Source organism: Ixodes scapularis, unplaced genomic scaffold (genome assembly GCF_016920785.2).
Source record: "Ixodes scapularis isolate PalLabHiFi unplaced genomic scaffold, ASM1692078v2 ptg002055l_1__unscaffolded, whole genome shotgun sequence".
In the NCBI taxonomy this organism is placed as follows: domain Eukaryota; kingdom Metazoa; phylum Arthropoda; class Arachnida; order Ixodida; family Ixodidae; genus Ixodes; species Ixodes scapularis.
The window spans coordinates 385402-406223 of record NW_024610229.1 but is presented as its reverse complement, the minus strand read 5'-3'; the positions used below and the strand labels follow the sequence as shown (position 1 = coordinate 406223).

Below are 20822 nucleotides of genomic sequence, written 5' to 3'. Positions count from 1 at the left end.
ATGCTTCCTAGAGCGAACGCTTCCAATGACCGTCATCAAAGTCGCTCATCGGGATGGCATCGTACAATATGGCCCCCATGCCTGCTGTCCATTACGGTCTATCGAGCTTGCGGGGCAAAAGATTTGATAGTTCCATGGCACAATGGTGCGACAAAAGACTCGCCATTGAGAAACAAGGTTTGGGCTACGATGCACAGACACATTCAAGAAATTTCCTACGGGTCGGCCAGTCAGGGGCGCGGGAAACCTTCACTTGCTGTTTGTTGATGGGCACCCTTTGTCATTCTGGCTGCCATTTTGAATTGCTGTTTTAACACAAAAATATGGTGCGCATGATCACAACTCTGGCATTTTTAGGATCCTTACAGCCCGTAAAGTTAATTACCACCGTAAACAAACTGTATCAGAAATCTGCTTTCTGCCCCTTTTGAGCATTTCTGTACTTGCCCGGTTGCTGGTCAGCTGACGGAAAAGGAGCTCGGCCCAGTGAAGGTTGGTCGGTAGACTTTTCCGCTCCGGAAAGGTTTCCTGAAAACAAATAATACCGTGAAGTATCTCACCAGCGTGTCAATCTGCTACCACAGACGTGCCGGTGTGTGGTTTATAACGCCCATCTACATGCACCCATCCAGACTTGTGACAGTGGCCGAGTAGACGAAGGCATTGATTTTTAACTGCACTGACCGGCACTGGCACAGGTTCGAATTTCACCAGGGGTCAGCTTGTTTTTCCAAAAGAGCCCATGGTTGGTGAACACACAGTTTCAAGGCGAGTTTCGCAATAGATGTCAAGTAAATTGTGAACACGTTTTGAGCACATTTCAAGATAGGTTTCGAGTAGGTTTTGACATAGGATTGGCGAAAAGGAAGAAGTGCCATAAGCAAACTCTTACTTTAAAGGGCCCCTCCAATCATTTTCTTATTGGTCTGAAACTTGTGCTAAGTGACAACAAACAACGCAATAACAAAAAAAAAAGCTTTCCAAAATAAAATTTAGCTGGGAAGTTATAAGAAAATAAAATTTACAAAAGCAGACCACTCTGACGTAAATGGAGCTGCCAATGGTACGCGCGATACATGCTGTCACCCCTCCACAGCCAGATCCACATCGTAGCTGTATAGTGACTCTAGCGTCGGCTATCCTTGGTACAGTGTTGCCTTGGACTGGGGTTACGCAGGTGCACAACATTCCTTCGCCGTTAAGCCGCTGGCGTGTCAAATAGAATGGCCGCCTCTCCAAAGCCGCGCACGCATCGCCGGCGCTCAGCTCGCCTCTCCGTGCTTGCATTCGTGCATCGTCCCTCCGTTACCCAGGTCGCCCCCTGCACGCCGCGGTGGTGACTGGGGTCCCCACTCATCTAGCCGAGTTTCGTGAAAGCGCACGAAAAGAGAGAGCATGTAAGCATTTTATTGTATTTTATTTTATTGTAAGTACAATGTGTCGTCTAAAAGTTTGGTTTCAGTTTCCGCGACACGGATGCCGCGGGACGGCGCACATCACAAAACACTTGCTTTTGTTGTTTCTTCTTTTCGTGCTATATTAAACTACATCTAGTTCTTAAAATGTTAACTCTCAGAGCTCAATAAAAATAACTTTTATAAATAATTATGAGGTAAGAACAGTCACTTATTATTCCGCACTCAGAAAGAAACTTTTGGTGGACCTGGCCAATCAGGAAGCCAGTTCTTTTAACGTACCCGCCACGCGCATTTAGCATCCTGCTGCGCCACCATCTATCAACTGTTCTGCGCCTTGTCAAATTAAAATATGATGCACCATTCCTTTTTGCGGTCTTGTCTTTGTTGCCCGAATTTCCCGAACCACCAAAGGCAGGGAGCGCAAAAAAAAAAAGAAGCAGAAGCAGAAATATCGTTGGAGGAGCCCTTTAAAGGAAAACTGCTTAGATACTAATTCAACTGCCATCAACAAACTTTAAGGTTACTGTTGATTTAGAAAATTTAATCTTTGGGTCACTTGCACATGCAATTGAAGGCCCGTTCAGACAGTTGCGTTCGGAGCGACCACTACGCTTACGAACGAATGCAACCGGTTGGAACAAGTTACCATAGCAACGAAGTGCCAAACGGTCGTTTTGTTCGTGTTCGTTTGCAACGTAAGGAGTTGAGCCGGGCTGAACTTTCTCGTTACGTTCGGGAACGACTGCAACGACGGACCAATCAGAGGTCAAGGAGAGCTTGGTCGCGCGCGTTGCATGCCGGTCTCCTTCTATCTGCGAACATGGCATCGGTGGTGACTGTCGATGTGGACGGCGTGGTGGAAAATTACGGTTGTATTGCAGACTATACTCTGTTCACCCTAAGCTGACATTGCAGCAGAAGATACGTGCTGGATGGACCAAATTCAGAGCCAGCTGTGCGGGATGTCACCGCACTCTCTGGCGCGATGACAATGCACGTTGATGTTGCATGTTGCTGGCTCCGATTGGTACATCCAGTGCATACCTTCCACTGCACTGTCAGCTTAAGGGTGAATCGAGTATATGGCACCTCAACTCGGTCATGGCAGCATTTTGTGCTCGCTCTCGTTTTTCTTTGTGAATAAATCAGTCTTCTTCCTTTGCCAGTAAGTGATGGACAGTTATGGTCCACGTCAGGCAGCAAACATATAAGCTCTTCCTCTAGATGACAAGTTTCTATTTACTACAGTGACTACATGAGGGTTGCCTTCTGTCAAATGGCACCGTGTATTCATCTGCCCAGCGCAGCATTTGGGCTTGCAGAAATTTACAGGTATTTTCGAGAGTATCAGAATTAAAATCGGATTTACTTTTCTCAGTTTTTGGGCAGGATAATCTTACTGTCTGTTATTGCATTTAACAGTCATTTAACAGGTAAAAGCTCAACACAAACTTAAAACGCTTAAAACTTGCCTGTGTACGAGGTTGATGGCACTGGACTTTTGGGGACCTCCTCTACTAGACGACTTGGCGAGTCTTCTAAACAAAATTAGATGCACGGATAAGCATGATCAAAAGATGAAATAAATTTGTACACTAGAATCTTACCGAGCAGTTCAATGCCTTCAAAAGACGGTGGTTCAGCCAACAGATGCTCCTCGCTTGAAGTACCAGGCCTCCTCCATTGCGGTTCTGAGGCAGCTTCTGAAAAACCAAGTAGAAATTGAACGGCAATGCAGGTTATAATAGCTCCTTTTTTTAAAAGACTCAGTTCGTAATAAGAAAGAGAAGCATGCACACCAATTTTCATTGCAAGGGCCAAACCCAGCCTCCGGCTGTGAGCCTGTTCCTCGGCAAGCTCTTTCTGAAGTCTTTTTATTTTCCCCTCTTTCTCCTGGAGGAGATGTCGAAGTATCCTATCCTCTTGAGGTGCTGCCCTCGTCTCCTGGGTCTGGGTAAAAATACATTGCCACTGTTGGAATATCATAACTTCAGAATGCAAAAGTATTTAGGTGTCTGATAATTCTGCACCTTTTGCTTTTTCTTAAAATCTGCAGCAATGTCATCAAGCCTCGACCGCTTGCCAATCTCCTTCCGGTTCTTTTTTTCCTTTCGTCCAAGGTCTTGGACATGCTAAATTTTTCATTTAGCATGTCCATTTAGCAGTAGAAATATCAAATATTTACTCAAGCAGTGTCATACAGATAAGTAAGCTAGTAAGCTTTGCATGCACAAATTACTACGGAACAACCTCCACTACCAGTGAAAGCGACTGGAAAAATGGGCATGAGAAGTAATTTCAGTTCCTTATTTTATCGGGATACTCGCCGAGAAGCAGCTAGGCCTAACCCGGGAAAAAAAAAGCAGTTGCTATTTTTATGATTTTTGCTACAGTATGGACTGGTTCTGCGCTATGATTTTTACTGCGTGCCTGCCCCAAAAAACATTTCGCGGTGCGCATGGACAGAAAAAAGTGAAATAGAGATGTCTCTTGTATCCTCTTCTACCTCTGTATTTAACACTTTCCTCTCCAAAGTTCTGCTGGCCCTATCCTGGCATAATAGATATTTTCCAAACAGTATTTATTTGCCTTTCCCGGTCGCGTTTGCCTTTAGTCCATGTGTGTGGTGTTCAACCATTTTTTTTAAGGACACAATGAGCTTAAAATGTTCTCGGTATCCTTGGGAGATGGCATCTTTGTTAGGTCTTTAAAGGGGCCCTGCAATCATATTTAAGCGTCTACCTTTTTCGCGGTTTCCATGTCTCTTGGGGTTGGGGCAAGCCAGCGGGCACGGAGAGAGTAACTAAATATCAGTGCGTCATATTTTAACCGGACGACGCGGAAACCTCCTCCACCGACGAGGGCGACCCGCGGTACCGAAAGCGCGCAAAATGTGACGTCTTTGGTCCTGGGCTTGCCACTGGTCAAAGGCGCTAAGAGCTTTTTTTTAGTCGAGATACAAAATATAAGTGTCGCGAACCGTTTCAATTATGTATGAAAGTAGATTTTGTTCACTATTTTAGATCAGAAAAGAAACAAATGCAGTTTAGAAAGTACGGAAACGAGAAATGACCCGTCGACATACCCGTCACCAAGCGGCGGAAAAAAACGGCGCATACTAGAAAAGGCTAGTGGGATGAGGCTACGACAAACGAGGAGCGTAGAAAGGTCCCGGATGTACGCGGCGGCGCTGTGGTCGTATGCCGGCTCAAGAATTCGACCGGTTCCGAGCGTTCGAAGGCCTTCGGCGCGGGCCCTCTTGGCGATTCGGCCATTTGGCGGTGCGTCAGCGCGAAGTGGCTCCCGTTCTGAACTGATCTTTACCCCGTGTTTGCTGTCGTTTGTGGCCAATGAAATGTTATGCCGAATTAGTGTTTAGTCGCGCTGCAAATGCAATACGAGCTGCCCTGGCCGCCCGCTTCATACAGCCAATTCAACACGTGCTTTAGTGGCGCCCTCTCGAGCCGTCGACACGGAGTGCGGCAGCCGTGTGCGCTCGATGAGCTCACTACTCCTCCTCTAGTTCAAGGCCACTCAAGGCAGGACCTACGACGTCATGAAGGAGGTTATTTTTTGCTTGTTTTTGTAATTCTGATTTGCCTATAACTTTTAAAATAAAGCGAAATTTGAGAAAAGAAAAGTTGGATTAAGTTACTACGTTCAGTACGCTCAGGTTCAGTGCAAACTAAAAACCAGTCAAAAAGTCATTGCAGGGCCCCTTTAAGTCTAACCAACATAGTTGCCTGTCAAAGTTGACCAAATATCAACCAAAAAAAGTGAGTTTCACATTTATTAAAAAAATAAAAATCTAGGAACACTTATTAAGTTCTAGTTTTACCAGAGTGTCTTTACAGTACCAACTATATTATGGAATATTTTTCTAAGATGGTAAAGAAAAAAGCAACGGTAGCAGAGGGTGTCAAACGTACGGCCTGCGACGACAGGAAAAACGCTAATTTCAGCCGCAGAATCTTCTACGCACCGTACCTCGAGAAGAAGACATACCGGAAACTTGCTCTTTATGTCCTCCCTTTCTTACCGAAAATATATCTTTTCCCGCAAATATAAAATTTCCGCACTTTTAGCCTGGGCGATTTGGGATGAAATGACCCAGTGCTACGCAGAAGCGCCCTCACAATATATATATATATATATATATATATATATATATATATATATATATATATATATATATATATATATATATATATATATATATACATATATATATATATATATATATATATATATGTATATACATATATATATTGCCGCGCGCAAGGCTGAGAAAGCAACGCTCGGTCGCGGTCCTCCAGAAAGCTCCCGTTTATTCATGTACCGCCCGTAACTTCTATCATTTATCCTGCTTTTGTTTTCTAGGAAGTGCGTGTTCATTCTCGCCCCGATCACGCGACGCTCGAACCGCTTTCGCCGAATCTTCGAGATAGCGACGCACTCTAGATAAGAGGCCGCCCGCGACCTTGTCGAGTCAGTCTCGCCCCAGCGCTCGATTCTGCTGACACGCCGACTTCGACGCCCGCGACGCTCTGCTTTCTTCTGTTTCCTTCTTTATTTTTGGCACAAGTTCGCCACATTAAACGTTTATTTATTTCTGTTTATTTCTTGTTTATTGGTCACGAATCACCACCCGTGACATTCTGGTGGAGGTGCGGGGTAACGCATGCCCCTGCCGCGTACCCCTCCGAGGTCCCGCAGTACAAGTCCGGACCCAGCCTCCCGAGGACCCGACGAAGACCAGATCGAGACCAGGTCAAGTCGCCGCATCCGAGGTCTACCCCCGGAACACGAACTTCTGCCGCCCAGGACCAAGCAGCCAACAAAGCCGACGATGGCCAACCAGTCGCCGACGCCCGCCGCTCCTGCCATCGTCTACCTGCCCGCCGCTCCCCGTATGCCGACACCCTTCCACGGCGAGATCCACGAGGATGTCGAAGACTGGATCAAGCACTACGAGCGTGTGGCGCGCCACAACGGGTGGACTGCGGAGCAGTGCCTCCAGAACCTCTACTTTTCGCTGGAGGGTACTGCGAGGTATTGGTTCGAGAATCACGAGGCTTCGCTTACGTCGTGGGACATCTGTGTGGCCGAGTTGCAGCGGACGTTCGCCACCCTACACCGACGGGAGAAGGCAGAAGATCTCCTCCGAATTCGAACGCAGGGCCCCGACGAAAGCGTCACGAGCTTCGTAGAAGATGTCCTCCGCCTGAGCGCCCGTGCCGACCCACGAGCCACAGACGACAAGAAGCTGCGGGTCCTCATGCGCGGGGTGAGAGACGACATCTTTGGAGGCCTCGTGCGCAACCCGCCGGGCACCGTCGAAGCCTTCGTCACCGAGGCGACAAACATCGAGCGCGCCCTTCAAGCGCGCGCTTCCCACTACCAGCGACATCCAAGTCCAAGTGTCGCTGCAACCGCGCTGCTTGGCGGCGAGAACGCTCCTGGTACGGACATCCGCGAAATTATCCGGGAGGTCGTCCGGGAGGAACTCCGCCAGTTGCTGCCAGCCGCAAGTCGTCCAGCGACACTCTCCATTGCCGAGGCTGTGCGCGAAGAAGTGCATCGGGCGCTTCAACCAGAGGTTCCCGTCACCACGGTGGCACCGGAGGAACCGATGTTGAGCTAGGCCGCAATGGCCCGACGACCGCCGCAAGCCCCCCGCCAAGCCACGTCGCCACCCCGAAGAGACGCCCCAACGCCGCATTACCCCCGACGACAGGAAGATCAAGCGCACGTTCACCCAGACCGACCTGCGCCGAGGAAGACAGACGTCTGGAGGACGGCCGACCGACGCCCGCTGTGTTACCACTGCGGGGAAGCTGACCATGTGTACCGCCGATGCCCATACCGACGACTCGGGCTGCGTGGATTCCACCCAAGCGACCCGCGTCCCAGGTATGGTGAACGCCCTCGGGAGATCGACGAGTACTTGCAACGACCCCAGTCCCCCGAGCCTGCGTCCCGCCGAGAGTTCCGGTCGCCATCGCCCCGACGTCCAGCTTCGCCGATGCACCGACCCCGACGTGAAAGCCTGTCACCCCTCGCTCCTCACCGGGGAAACTAGGCGCGGCAACCCCTGGAGGTGGAGTTGCCGAAGACAACCGACGTAAAGAGCCTCCAAGAACGACGGAGCGCTCCCACTCTCCCGACCCCAAGCAATACAACGACGCTCCTGCATCGGTGTCTAACAACCTGAACGTTGTGATCGACGGCCTCGACGCATCGGCACTCGTGGACACCGGAGCAGACTACTCAGTCTTGAGTGGGAGGCTCTCCCGCCGCCTTCGAAAAGTCATGACGCCGTGGGAAGGACCCCAAATACGAACCGCCGGAGGACATCTCATCACACCAGTCGGAAGATGCACTGCTCGCGTCGACATCCACGGTGAAACGTGCCCTGTCATGTTCGTCGTTCTGCAAGACTGTTCGAGGGACGTTATCCTCGGAATGGACTTCCTCTGCGAGTATGGTGCCGTCATCGACCTCGGAGCAAACCGGTTGACGCTGCGAAAGCCTGTTTCACCACCGGAGGAACCCAAAGCGACGTCATCTGCGGTCCGAGTCCTCGCCAGCCACGTTAACTTACCGCCGCGGTCGAGTGTTTTCGTACCCGTCGGGATCACCGAAGATTTCTGCGGCGAAGTTCTGCTCGAAGGAAGCCTCCAGTTGCTTCTGGGAAGAGGAATAGGCGTCGCAAGAGGAGTTGCTGAACTTCAGGATGGCCGCACTGTGGTCCTCGTCACGAACTTCCGAAACGAAGCGCAACACCTCACAAAAGGTGCAGCCGTGGGCCAGGTCGAGGAACTCCAAAACTCCGCCGCTGTCGCCGCCATTACTGACGAATTCTCGCCACCTCAGCAAGACAGTGCGTCGCCAGCGCAGCTCGACATTGACCCTAAACTCCCGGGCCCGAAACGACGACAGTTGATTAACCTTCTCGCCGAATACCGCGACTCCTTTGCCACGTCGTCGAAGGTGCGCCAAACCACCGTTGCGAAGCACCGCATCGTTACCGAGGACGACGCGCGCCCTGTGCATCGATCGCCATACAGAGTCTCCGTTAAGGAAAGGCAGGCGATCCAGGAGCAAGTTCAAGAAATGCTGAACGACGACATAATTCAACCTTCAAGCAGTCCTTGGGCCTCTCCAGTCGTACTGGTTAAGAAGAAAGACGGGACGCTTAGGTTCTGTGTAGACTACCGGCAGCTGAACACGGTGACGAAGAAAGACGTCTACCCACTCCCCCGCATCGACGACACTCTAGACCGGCTGCGCCACTCTCGATATTTTTCATCGATGGACCTGAAGAGCGGCTACTGGCAGATCGAAGTCGACGAAAGGGACCGAGAAAAGACAGCCTTCGTCACGCCGGATGGACTGTACGAGTTCAAAGTGATGCCCTTCGGACTGTGCACGGCGCCAGCAACTTTCCAACGTGTCATGGACACCGTACTGGCAGGACTGAAGTGGCAGAGCTGTCTCGTCTACCTCGACGACGTCGTCGTATTTTCCAGCGACTTCGACGAGCACTTGCGACGACTCCGAGCAGTTCTCCAAGCCATACGGACCGCCGGACTCACCCTGAAGCCGTCAAAGTGTCGGTTCGCTTATGACGAACTGAAGTTCCTCGGCCACGTGGTTAGTAACGAAGTTGTCCGCCCAGACCCCGAGAAGACTCGTGCCGTCGCAGCATTTCCAGCGCCAAGAAACAAGAAGGCCGTCCGAAGGTTCCTTGGGCTATGTGCCTACTATAGGCGCTTCGTTCGAGATTTCGCAAGAATTTCCGCACCGCTCACACACCTCACGAAGGATGCCGAGAAGTTCGAATGGGCCGATGAACAGCAGCAGGCATTTGACGAGCTGAAGCGACGACTGCAGACTCCTCCTGTTCTTGGACATTTCGACCAGGATGCGGAAACCGAGATTCACACGGACGCAAGTAACGCAGGGCTTGGCGCGGTTTTGGTTCAAGTACAAGAAGGCACCGAGCGAGTCATCGCCTACGCAAGTCGGACATTGACCAAGGCGGAGAGAAATTACTCCACGACTGAAAAAGAATGCCTTGCGGTCGTCTGGGCAATCACGAAGTTTCGTCCGTACTTATACGGGAGCCCGTTCCGGGTAGTCACGGACCACCACTCGCTCTGCTGGCTTGCGAACCTCAAGGACCCGTCAGGACGCCTCGCGCGGTGGAGCCTCCGACTACAAGAGTTCAACATGACCGTCGTCTACAAGTCAGGCCGCAAGCACAGCGACGCCGACTGCCTGTCCAGAGCTCCCGTCGCAACACCTTCCGGCAGCAGCGACGACGATGACGACGAGTGTTTTCTGGGCGCAGTGAACATCGACGACATGGCCCGGCGTCAACGAGACGATCCTGAGCTGCGCGCACTAATAGAGCACTTGGAAGGGCGCGGGAGTACCGTGCCACGTGTTTTTTCACGAGCGCTGCCGACCTTCGCCATTAGACAAGGTGTACTCTACAAAGAGAACTTCGGGAACAACAACTCGCCATGGCTGCTGGTAATCCCGACCGACCTTCGGGAGGAGATCTTTCAAGCCTGCCACGACGACCCGACGTCCGGACACCTTGGTTACAGCCGGACCCTGGCACGTATTCGTGAAAAGTATTACTGGCCCAAGCTCCCCAAAACCGTCCACCTGTACACGCGATCATGTCATGAATGCCAGCGACGAAAGAAACCTCCGACGAGGCCGGCCGGACTCTTGCAGTCAATTCCTCCGCCAACAGCACCCTTCCAGCAGATCGGAATGGATCTACTTGGCCCTTTTCCGCCGTCGACGTCGGGAAATCGCTGGATCATCGTCGCCACAGATTATCTCACGCGGTATGCCGAAACGAAATCCCTTCCTTCCGGAACTGCTGTGGAAGTTGCCAAGTTTTTCATTGAATCCATCGTCCTCCGGCACGGCGCTCCCGAAGTCCTGATCTCAGACCGTGGATCATCATTCATGGCCCAGCTGACGCAAGAAGTCCTTCGTCTCAGCCACACCAGCCATCGCCGCACCACGGCGTACCACCCGCAGACCAACGGGCTAACGGAGAGACTCAACAAGACCATCGCCGACATGATCTCCATGTACGTCGACGTGGAGCACAAGACATGGGACGAGGTGCTGCCGTACGTCACATTTGCCTACAACACGGCCGTACAAGAGACCACCGGAATGACACCCTTTCAGCTGGTGCATGGGCGCAAGGTAACGACAATGCTGGACGCTATGTTACCCCACGAAGTGGCTGTCGACGCAAGTGACGACGCCCAGGTGGTTGCCCAAAGGGCAGAAGAAGTCCGTCAGCTCGCCAGACTTCGGATTCAGGCTCAACAACGTGTCGACACTGGCCGCTACAACCTTCGTCGTCGGGACGTCCACTTCCAGCCCGGAGACAGGGTGTGGGTGTGGACACCGATTCGCCGCCGCGGTCTCAGCGAGAAGCTCCTGAAACGTTACTTTGGACCCTACAAAGTGCTTCGTCGACTCGGGGATCTGAACTACGAGGTGATGCCCGAGGGAACACGAACATCGTCACGTCGTCCACCACGACCTGAGGTCGTCCACGTCGTGCGCCTGAAGCCGTACTACGCTCGATAGGACTGTGGACCTTTTGTGCTCCAAAAGGCTCTTCAGTTTATCGTTCTTTTTTATTTTGATTTGTTTTACACTGCATCGGGGCGATGCACTTTTAAAGGGGGGAGTAATGCCGCGCGCAAGGCTGAGAAAGCAACGCTCGGTCGCGGTCCTCCAGAAAGCTCCCGTTTATTCATGTACCGCCCGTAACTTCTATCATTTATCCTGCTTTTGTTTTCTAGAAAGTGCGTGTTCATTCTCGCCCCGATCACGCGACGCTCGAACCGCTTTCGCCGAATCTTCGAGATAGCGACGCACTCTAGATAAGAGGCCGCCCGCGACCTTGTCGAGTCAGTCTCGCCCCAGCGCTCGATTCTGCTGACACGCCGACTTCGACGCCCGCGACGCTCTGCTTTCTTCTGTTTCCTTCTTTATTTTTGGCACAAGTTCGCCACATTAAACGTTTATTTATTTCTGTTTATTTCTTGTTTATTGGTCACGAATCACCACCCGTGACAATATATATATATATATATATATATATATATTGTTAGGCTCTTGGTGCATAGATTGGTTTAATACAATAAAGCAGTGGTTCTCAACCATCGATGTTTCGCGGACCCCCTGTGGATTGGCAAAGCTGATGGATGGCCTCTTTCGGGTGAGGGGAGGGGGAAGGTATTGGTTAAATATAATAATGATATAATAAATGGATTTAATGAAGGGCTAGTGTGAAGTAGACTTCTCTTCATGACAGTCACAGGTGAAAATTCGCCCGAAAATGGAAAAATTCCTTCTCGATCTGAAAAAACACAACTTTTATTGCCGCGTTCGACTAATGAGGCAGGGCTTCACGGACCCCTAAAACGCTTTCCTGGACCCCAAAAGGTCCGCGGAACCCCGTTTGAGAACCACTGCAATAAAGAGATATTGACTAGTACAATTGTTGAAGCAATCATTTGAGCACACCTGAAGCGTTTCCGCTGCTGCCCGAGTGGCGCAGCGGTCCGCCGGTCCGCCGGCCACATAGCTACGCGACTTGGCGGGGGCAGTGCAGTGTTTCACTCGGGCGACGTCATCAGTAGTATTACAGCGGTTGTACCGGGACGGTATGACGGGAATCGCTTCATTGTCTGTTGGGTCAGCTGGCGAGAGATCCGAAAGGGGCCTCTGAATTGTTTCTGGAACTTTTCGCATTTTCCGGGCTTGCGAGAGGGTGTCCAAATGAATACCTCGTCATGAATGTTGCAGGTAATCGGTGTGGCGCTCGGCGCAATGAATAATTTGTTGCTCTCATGATTCTACTGTTCGAATGCGGGAAAGTTGGCCAACTTCTTTTGCGTGGTAGAGGATGGCTTGGGTGTAAATATCCAGAGAAGACTCGTCTGGGCATGGCAGAACGGTGTCGATAGTGGACAATGGCTCGCGTGCACACGGAGAGTAACCGGTCGTGGCTTGACGGCTGATATTGTAGGCGTAAGTAACGCACGGTAAAATTAAATCCGACATGTCTTGGTCATCTGTGATATGCATGGAGACAATGTCAGTCAGAGTGGGGTTGAACCGCTCCACCAAGCCATTTGTTTGCGGATGATATATGCAGTGGTGACGTTATGAATTGTGTTTGCAAGGCGGCAGACCTCTAGAAGGCTTGCTACAAACGTCGTGCCGCGGTTCGCGATGATAAATTGGGGGGTGCCATGTCAGAGGACGACGAAATGAAGACGGGTTGCGTGAAGAGCTGTGGCGGCGGGTAAAGCTTGCGTTTCGGCATACCGCGTTATGTAGTCGATAGCTACAATTATCCGTGGATTCTTTTCTTGTGACTGGGGGTACGGACCGGGATGTCGAGTCTTTTGCGCTGATCCGCTTGGTGGAGAAAGTAACCGGAGTGGTCCAGGAGGTGCAATTCTGGGTCGTTTATTTGCTTGACATAAATGGCATGCGCGCACATATTTATGGATAGTGCGGTGCCTGTCGGTCCAGAAAAGTTATACGGATCGGGCCGTGTCTTTTCAGCACTGCAGTTGTTTATGCGATAGAATACAAACCCCAGAGCTCACACTGGCTATAACCGGAAGCAGAAAATGACAAATTCAGAAAATGAACATCACAGACCCTTGAAGGAACATCACACCACCGCACGCAGTGCATTCCTCGCGGCAGAGTAACACAGTGCTTCACGTACCCATTGAACACTGCCACGAGGAGTTCAGCGAACAGAATCGGGAACATGGCGCAGCTGCGTAGAGCCCAAAATATGGTGCAGACGCTTTCAGGCAGCTGTGCCAGGCCGCCGCCATAACCCACCTTCAGTTTTAGGGGCGAAGCTCCTTAGGGGCTAGCCATGTCCCTATGTCCGTCCGATGTCCGGCGTCGGGTGTTCGTGCTCACGAGCATGTGAGCACGTGCTCCTGGGCTCGTGTAGGGCAAAAAAAAAACTAAAGAAACCGCAGTTCCACGTGGTGAATGATGTTGATTGGGGCGAAGCTCTGGTGGTGCTTGTCTGCGTAGACGCTGAGCCCCAGCATGCCGTGCCTTTCGTTCGTTTTCATCCATTTCAGAAAGAGAATGTGTGGTATGGAACATGGTTATATACGCACAGACACATACAAATTACTCAAAAAAGGTAGTTAAGTTAAGTTATTGAGTATCGACGCCAAAGGTAATTGGAGTAGAGTAGAAATTACGCATTTTTAATAGTAATTGAGTAAACTACTAACTACTGTAAAAAGTAGCGAGTTACTTTGAAGTTACTTTCGAAGTTACTTTTTATATTTTTGTGGTAGCAAAATGAACAGCAGTTTGGATCAATGAAAAATCCTGCGAGCCTAAGATAAATGCAGTCTATTTATGGCTTGCGTTTTCACCAAAATAGTTTATTCGCTCTCAGAAGCAGTTGACTTTCAAAGTTCTTGATAGGAGAGTTTTCCCCTTTTCCTCCTAAAGATGTCTTCAGCCAAACTAAAAAGACGTTCCACCGACGCGCTGGATGGAACGGCACCGTTGAATTTGAGAAACAGGCTGTGCAGGGTCGGGCAAGCGAGTGTCGGTATCTGAGGTGTCCATGACGAAACAAGTGAGGTTTGCCTCGGCTAGAGGGTCTTTCATAACAAAATTTCCTCCTTTTTTCTTTTTTCTTCGGCAAGTTGAGATTGTTATGACTGGCCCACTTTATTCTGACGACGTTCTGAGAGTACGCTGAGCGAGCGCACCAGACCGTCAAGGGTTCAAGTCTCGTGCCACAAAGATGAGATCATCCGGACGACTGCGCATCTTGTTGTAGTGCTAGTGCTACGCTACTGAAAAACAAAATATTTTGGTTTAACAGAAGAGGAACCGAAGTATACTTCCTCGCTGACACCAAGTCCAACAAAAGGATTTCCCAAGAGTAACTCGCAATCCTCGCCGGCGACTACAATATTCTGACGCACCTGACAAGTAAATTGTTTTTAACAAAAAGGAGGTCTCCCAGGCATGGAAAGTCGGAAGGACATGAAGGATTACGTGAACAAGCATCGTCGCTCGTACAGTTGCAGCTGGAAGCGGCAACGTGCTCCCGTGAACGGATTATCCGTTCCAGGGTTTGTGCGTGGGGGAGTCTGGCTTTGCAAAGGCGTATGCGCTGACGACGAGGCGACCATTGGAACAGGCACCCAGCTGCAAGGTCATTCCAGTGGCATCTCCCGTGTAACCTACCGCTTGAGTCAGAACTCACTAAAGCGCGAAACACATGTATGACAAAACCGTCCGATCCGACGTCCGACCGCGCAATACGACGGTCGGAGGCGAGGGTTTTCAACGCTCTCCGATGCTACCAAAACCCTCTCCCCCCGAGGTCATTCCGGCAGACCGCACGTCGGATCGGAAGGTTTCGTCGTACATGTGTTTCGCGCTTAAAGACAGACAACACGAAAACAACAACAGCCCTCGGAGCGTCTTGTTCTTCACGGTAGCAGCTGGAAACGCGGCGCCTGCGTGCATTACCGGATTAGGTCAATACCCGACCAAGGCTTGTTAAGCACCTCTGCCTGCATTTCGTGCGCGTCGGTGTTTCGGCTGCTCGTCGCAACCTTGGGCCAATGACGTTTTGCCGAACAATTGGGCCCCTTGTTCGGGAACGCCACTTCATCTGCCGGCGTCTTATTCATTTCTGCGTTCAAACTTTCGTGAGGAGTAAAATTAGCTCTAGATTTTGAAAGTAGTTAGTAATTTGAGTAGAAGTTACCTGAAAAAAGTAGTTAAATAAAACTACTAATTACCCAAATCCAGTTGTAATTGGAAGTTAATTGGAAGTTACCAAGTTACTCAAAAAAGTAGTTAAACTACAGTAGTTTTGAGTAGAGTAGTTGAACTACGTCCAAGTCTGTATACGCATTTGAGCATTTGACCGCAGCGTGACATGGATGAAAACGAACGAAAGGCTCGGCATGCTGCGGCTCAGCGTCTACGCAGACAAGCACCACCTGCCCCAATCAACATCATTCACCACGTGGAGATGTGGTAGTTTTTCTTTCCTCTTATTCCTTTCGCTTCACTTCATCATTGCCACGGCAGGACAGGTTATTGCCACTTTAGGTGATACTGTGGTCTTCTCCCTAGCATAGGCCCTTGTGAAGCGGGTTCCGGAAGAAATGTCCCCGGAGAAAACGTCCCCGGAAAAAATGTCCCCGGAAAAAAAGTCCCCGGAAAAAATGTCCCCGGAAAAAAAGGCCCCAGGTGGAAAGTAGGAAAAAATGTACCCAAAGGGACATTTTTTCACTGCAAGTACAATTCGTTTTTGACTTTTGTGTATGAATCAAGAGTTTGTCATTTCATTCCCCGATTTTGCAACATTGCATCTCAACTGTTTGTGTTTGTTTTTCATTGTGAATAAAACATTCATAACACTTGTAGCTAAAACCAAATTATTGTGTCTGGGGAAATTTGAGAGGTACTTGTGTATCATTTCCAAGTAGGTAAAAAGCGCGTCACTTAACACGAACAAGCGATCGCTAGTTTTTTTGTTTTTTTTAGGGGCGAAGCTCCTTAGGGTCTAGCCTTGTCCGTCCGGCGTCCGTGCTCATATCGATTGCCATCCCATCTGTCTTCTTAAAAAAAGAAAAAATGTTTGCGCACTCGAGAGGATTCAAACCTCTGCGGGGAGACCCCAATGGATTTCTAGTCCATCGCCTTAACTGCGGGACGAGTAGGGGCTCTGAGATGTGGTAGTAACTCAAGAGCTGGGGATGTCATGGATGAAACGTTGCATGTAGCCGCTCAACGTCTATACAGCAGAGGGCGCTGCGATCAAATGCGTATATAATCGCGTTAAACTTTGTATGCATTGGCTCAACGTTTATAGACGAGAGGGCGGAGGGCGCTGAGGTCAAATGCTCAAATGCGTATATAACCACGTTCCATACCACACATTCTCTTTCTGACATGGACGTGGAGATGCGTTCCCACGGCATCCAGCGGATCCATGCTGATCCGCTAGAAGAACCACTGGCTCTGCATTTCACCGACCATAAAGCAGTAATAATGAAGTCGAAACGCAACCCGGAACTCAGCACTACCTATGAGCAATAAAAAAAATCAGCACCATCAGCACTACCTATGAACAATAAAATCAGTATCATCAGCACCACCAGATCTTTGCCCCAATCAACATCATTCACCACGTGGAGATGCGGTAATTTTTTTTATAGAAACGAGAGGTTAATTGTCATCAAAGTTATTATAGGTATTGAAGGTGCTTATTTGGGGATATAATGCAAACGGTAAAATTTTGTTCTCACTAATCCTCTTTCGGAGCCGTTTTCCCCTACCTGCCACACGGTGCCTTTTTTCCCAGGACATATGACCGGACCGCCCGAAGCACATGAGGGTCAGGGAAACCCAGAGATAGAAAATCCTTTGGGGACATTTTTTCCTACTTTCCATCTGGGGCCTTTTTTTCCGGGGCCTTTTTTTCCGGGGCCTTTTTTTCCGGGGACATTTTTTCCGGGGACATTTATTCCGGGGACATTTTTTCCTACACCCTTGTGAAGCATCGTCAACACCCGCTTCAGTGGCACGCCATTTCAAAAAGAAGGTCGGCAATAGCGGCTCAATCTAGCGCGTGTTTAAAGCGTAAATGTCGAAGGCGACTTTTCGATTTGACCGAAGCGTAAACTTGCCCAATTTATTGGGCAACAACAATGGGTCGAAGAATCCTATTAGCTGATATAGATTCACGAGGATATTGTACAGTGTAACTTGGTACTACAACTTGCATCCATTTTTTTAATTTAATTCCCGAGACAATTCAAATGGAATAAAAAATTTAATTGACCTTTTTTTTCTCGGAATTCGAAGACCTGTAAAACAATAATCAACGCCAAACAGAAAAATGTGAACAAAAGGAAAGGGCGCAAACAAGCTGGTGGTGGTTAAACATTTCGACAAAAACCCCGAGACTGGGACAAAAAGGGACGGACAAACACAAAGTCTCGAACACAGCTGAATTCTATTTGACAACGAAGGGTGCTTATATAGACGTCAAATCCTACAAAAATCAAAAGAGACGAAGGAAAGAGAGGGAGAAACCTTCACAAAACAAAAGAGACGAAAGAAAAAAGAGGGAGAATTGGGAAAACCCGTGACACAAGCAGTACAACAAAAAGCAAGCATTACGATAGAACTGAGAAGTAGTGAGATCGTTTATACAAAAACAAAAGCTAAGTAGAAGGACTAAAGTGCATTAGTCCCCAAGAGACCCCAACACTACAACAGGTCGTTTATACAAAAACAAAAGCAAAGTAGAAGGACCAAAGTGCATTAGTCCTCAAGAAACCCCAACACTATACCAGGAAGGACGCAACGAACAAACGACCAGGAAACAACAAAGCGAAAAGACTTAAAATCGGACAAAGGCCTCAACACAACAATTGACAGGACGCGCAGACATCAAATTTGTGATTAAAGATTAAAACAGCGCAAGGACACGGACAAGAACAAGAAGGTTCTTGTTCTTGTCCGTGTCCTTGTGCTGTTTTAATCTTTAATCATGAAATACCAACTAGCCCAAACTTCTACTTTAATCAAATTTGTAAAAACTTTCTTCGTTCTTTATCTATTGTGTATATCCTCAAAAAGGTTCACTTTTTTTATTGCATTTTTTATTATCTTTTGAATACAACCATTTTGACGTCAATTGGTTTAGTAAGGGAACAGGCCCACTCGTCACAGACCAATCGTCATAGGGAAACTGGTCATAGGTGAACTGGTCAAAGAGGGCATCTCGCTCTAGGTGAACCCGCAGTAGAGAAAGTGGTCGCAGTGACCTTCTCGTTTTTGGAAAGTTCGTCACAAACTTTTTTTCTTAGAGGCGGGGGGGGGGCTTTAACCTGAAAAGTGGTCGCATCGAACTTGTCGCAGTTTCAAACTTGACCTTTGCTTTTGTTTGTTTGTGGTCGGCTTTTCGGTGTTATCTTTACTTTGGACGTCCCTTTGTGTTTAGACCCTTTTTGGAAGCTTTGCTAGGTTGGAACTCAATGCGCAATGACAAAACAAGGGTCACCCTGTGGTATGCATTCTTACACACCAGGATGCAAGGAAGCGTAGCAGTTAGATTTCGTCTTTAAGGGCGTCTTCTCTGCTCTCTCTCTACTCCAAGGTTTTTTTGTTTTGTTTGTTTTCTTTGAAGCGGCTCCGAATACGTATATATATAAATATAGGGGTGAAATCTGCGGACCTTCAGATAGCACGACCGCGTTTTGCAAGATGAAGCTCACTAAAACCCAGCATGGCGCTCCCATGCTTCATGCTTCTGTACGAGAGATATTCGTATACGCGTAGCCGAGAGGGCCCCAACGCTCTGTACTGCGTTTGTCGAGATAGAAAGCGTTGCAAGGCCAAAATCACAACCCTCAGATGCCCTATGTCGAGTTGGCTAGTGACGAGTTGGCTTGTGACGAGTTCTCCCTTGACCCAATAATTTTATGTTTCAGAGTGGTTTTTATAGCCGGTGATGGGCTAATGAGTTTGCTTCCAGCACGAGCGGGCACGCCCAACCAAAGCAGAGCGGAAGTCCGCGTTTTTTACTTGTCGCCGGATATACACCCTTCTCAGGTATGGTCCTAGCGTGTGATATTAGGGACCTTGAGCAAACCGTTGCCGTGCTCCGCGTACCGCACTACTGGAGCCTTTGAAGCATGCTTTGAAGTGCGCACCCGGTGGTACCGGGACCGCAGGGGCTTCGAAGGCTCCAGTAGTGCGGTACGCGGAGCACGGCAACGGTTCGCCCAAGGTCCTTGTTTACAGATCAGCACGTGCGTGTTCGCCGCCTCAGAAAGCGAGCAACGCACGCGCCATACGCACCAACTCTCAAGCTGACAGCTTAATTTTTATTTGTCATCAGTTATCGAAGCCGAATTGTGCACGCAAAATCGGCGAAAAAGGGAAATTGTGACGAAGCGGACAAGTGACCAGTTGCCCTCTGTTACGACTTCATCGTGTACGAGATGCCCTATAACGACTTGCCCTATTAGACGAGTTTACCTATGACGAGTTGGCTTGTGACGAGTTCTCCTAGACCCGTTTAGTAATTACTGCGAATAAGGACCAACTGCGCTTTCATAAGAAACGCACGGGCTCTTTTAATGTCGTCAATATTCCTAAAAATTTCACTGCGCACTAAATATTCACCTCTGAGTATGTCTACAAAGTATATCATGAAAACAATAATTTCCTTTCGAGGAAACGAATTGAGAAATTTAAACGTACAGCTCCGAATCGCTGGCTGCCGCTCTACAGGCATTAAAGAGTATAGGGCGCTCATGACGACCAAACGTTGTATCCGAGAGCAGACGACTCTCCTTCCTCCACGGCGTTGTGCGTTGTGATGATAGTGACCACCCTCTGGTTTGGCGGATTGTTTCTGGATTCAGTTATTCGCGGCATGCGATGGAGTGTGTTGAGAATTGCGGATGTGCTGCGGCGTGTAATAACACCGCGAAGAAATGCAACGTGACATTTCCGACCGAGACGTCTCTGCGACGGCAGGGAGTCCGAGCGGTCAGACGCGAACGCTGGCTTGTAGCATTAGCGTCGTGCTAGAAAACAGTTCGCTCCGTTCCAGGAAGCCAAACCATCCATATGTCGCGGCGGCGGATTTATGGCTGAGGCTTTTTTTTTTTTTGTGGGGGGGGGGGGGGGGGTATGACGTTTCGGCCGAAACGTTCCCCAGGTCTATTTTGTTTTCTCCCAATATGTACTAATTCATTAAAACTAAACTTTTGACTGATGCACATCAATTGGGTTATTTAAAATAAGTTGTCCTTGGAGGGCTTAAAAGGACTGTACGTCCCGTGACGTCAGGTAACGTCACACCAATTTTCCAGCTAAATTTAGCGTGGAACCTGAATTAGTGCATAGGTCGTGTGACGTCACATTTTCCCTCTAAATTTATCGGGGACCTGAATCTGTATGCAGGTCCCGTGACATCAGGTCCCATGACATCGAATTTCCCGCGAAATTTAGCGGGGAACATGATAAATCGCATGGGTCATGTGACGTCAAATTTTTCTCTAAATTTAGCGGGGAAAAAATTTTTTTGTATAGGTTACGTGACATTAAAATTCCTGCCAAATTTAGCGGAAAAACTGAATTGGTGCATAGGTCTACCGACGTGAATTTTTCCGCTAAATTTAGCGGGAAAACCTGCGTATTAGGAGGCCAGAAAGATACACCAAATCGGGGGAAAGGGGGGGGGGAGGTTAGCCTAAAAATGCTATCTAATTACAAAGTTTTCTGAAAATTTACTTGCGGCCC

At 49.1% G+C, this 20822-nt stretch overlaps 1 protein-coding gene across 1 annotated transcript; it reads right to left on the bottom strand.

Moving 5' to 3' along the window:
- Positions 1 to 403: 403 nt before the first annotated feature.
- On the bottom strand, positions 404 to 3760 carry LOC120839866. Its single transcript, XM_040210246.1, has 5 exons — positions 3678 to 3760; positions 3218 to 3550; positions 3026 to 3121; positions 2891 to 2956; positions 404 to 528 (listed from the first exon to the last, which is right to left on the bottom strand). The coding sequence occupies exons 2-5, from the start codon at positions 3402 to 3404 to the stop codon at positions 404 to 406; spliced, it is 474 nt and encodes a 157-aa protein (XP_040066180.1). The 5' UTR covers positions 3405 to 3550; positions 3678 to 3760.
- Positions 3761 to 20822: the final 17062 nt, after the last annotated feature.

Bases quoted from the DNA above. Each gene is read 5' to 3' on its own strand.
- LOC120839866 (XM_040210246.1), bottom strand. From the start codon at position 3,404: ATGATATTCCAACAGTGGCAATGTATTTTTACCCAGACCCAGGAGACG. The intron at 2,957-3,025 runs GTAAGATTCTAG...AATTTTGTTTAG, and splicing joins TGAAGGCATTGAACTGCTCG to AAGACTCGCCAAGTCGTCTA. The intron at 529-2,890 runs GCAAGTTTTAAG...ATTTGTTTTCAG, and splicing joins GCCATCAACCTCGTACACAG to GAAACCTTTCCGGAGCGGAA.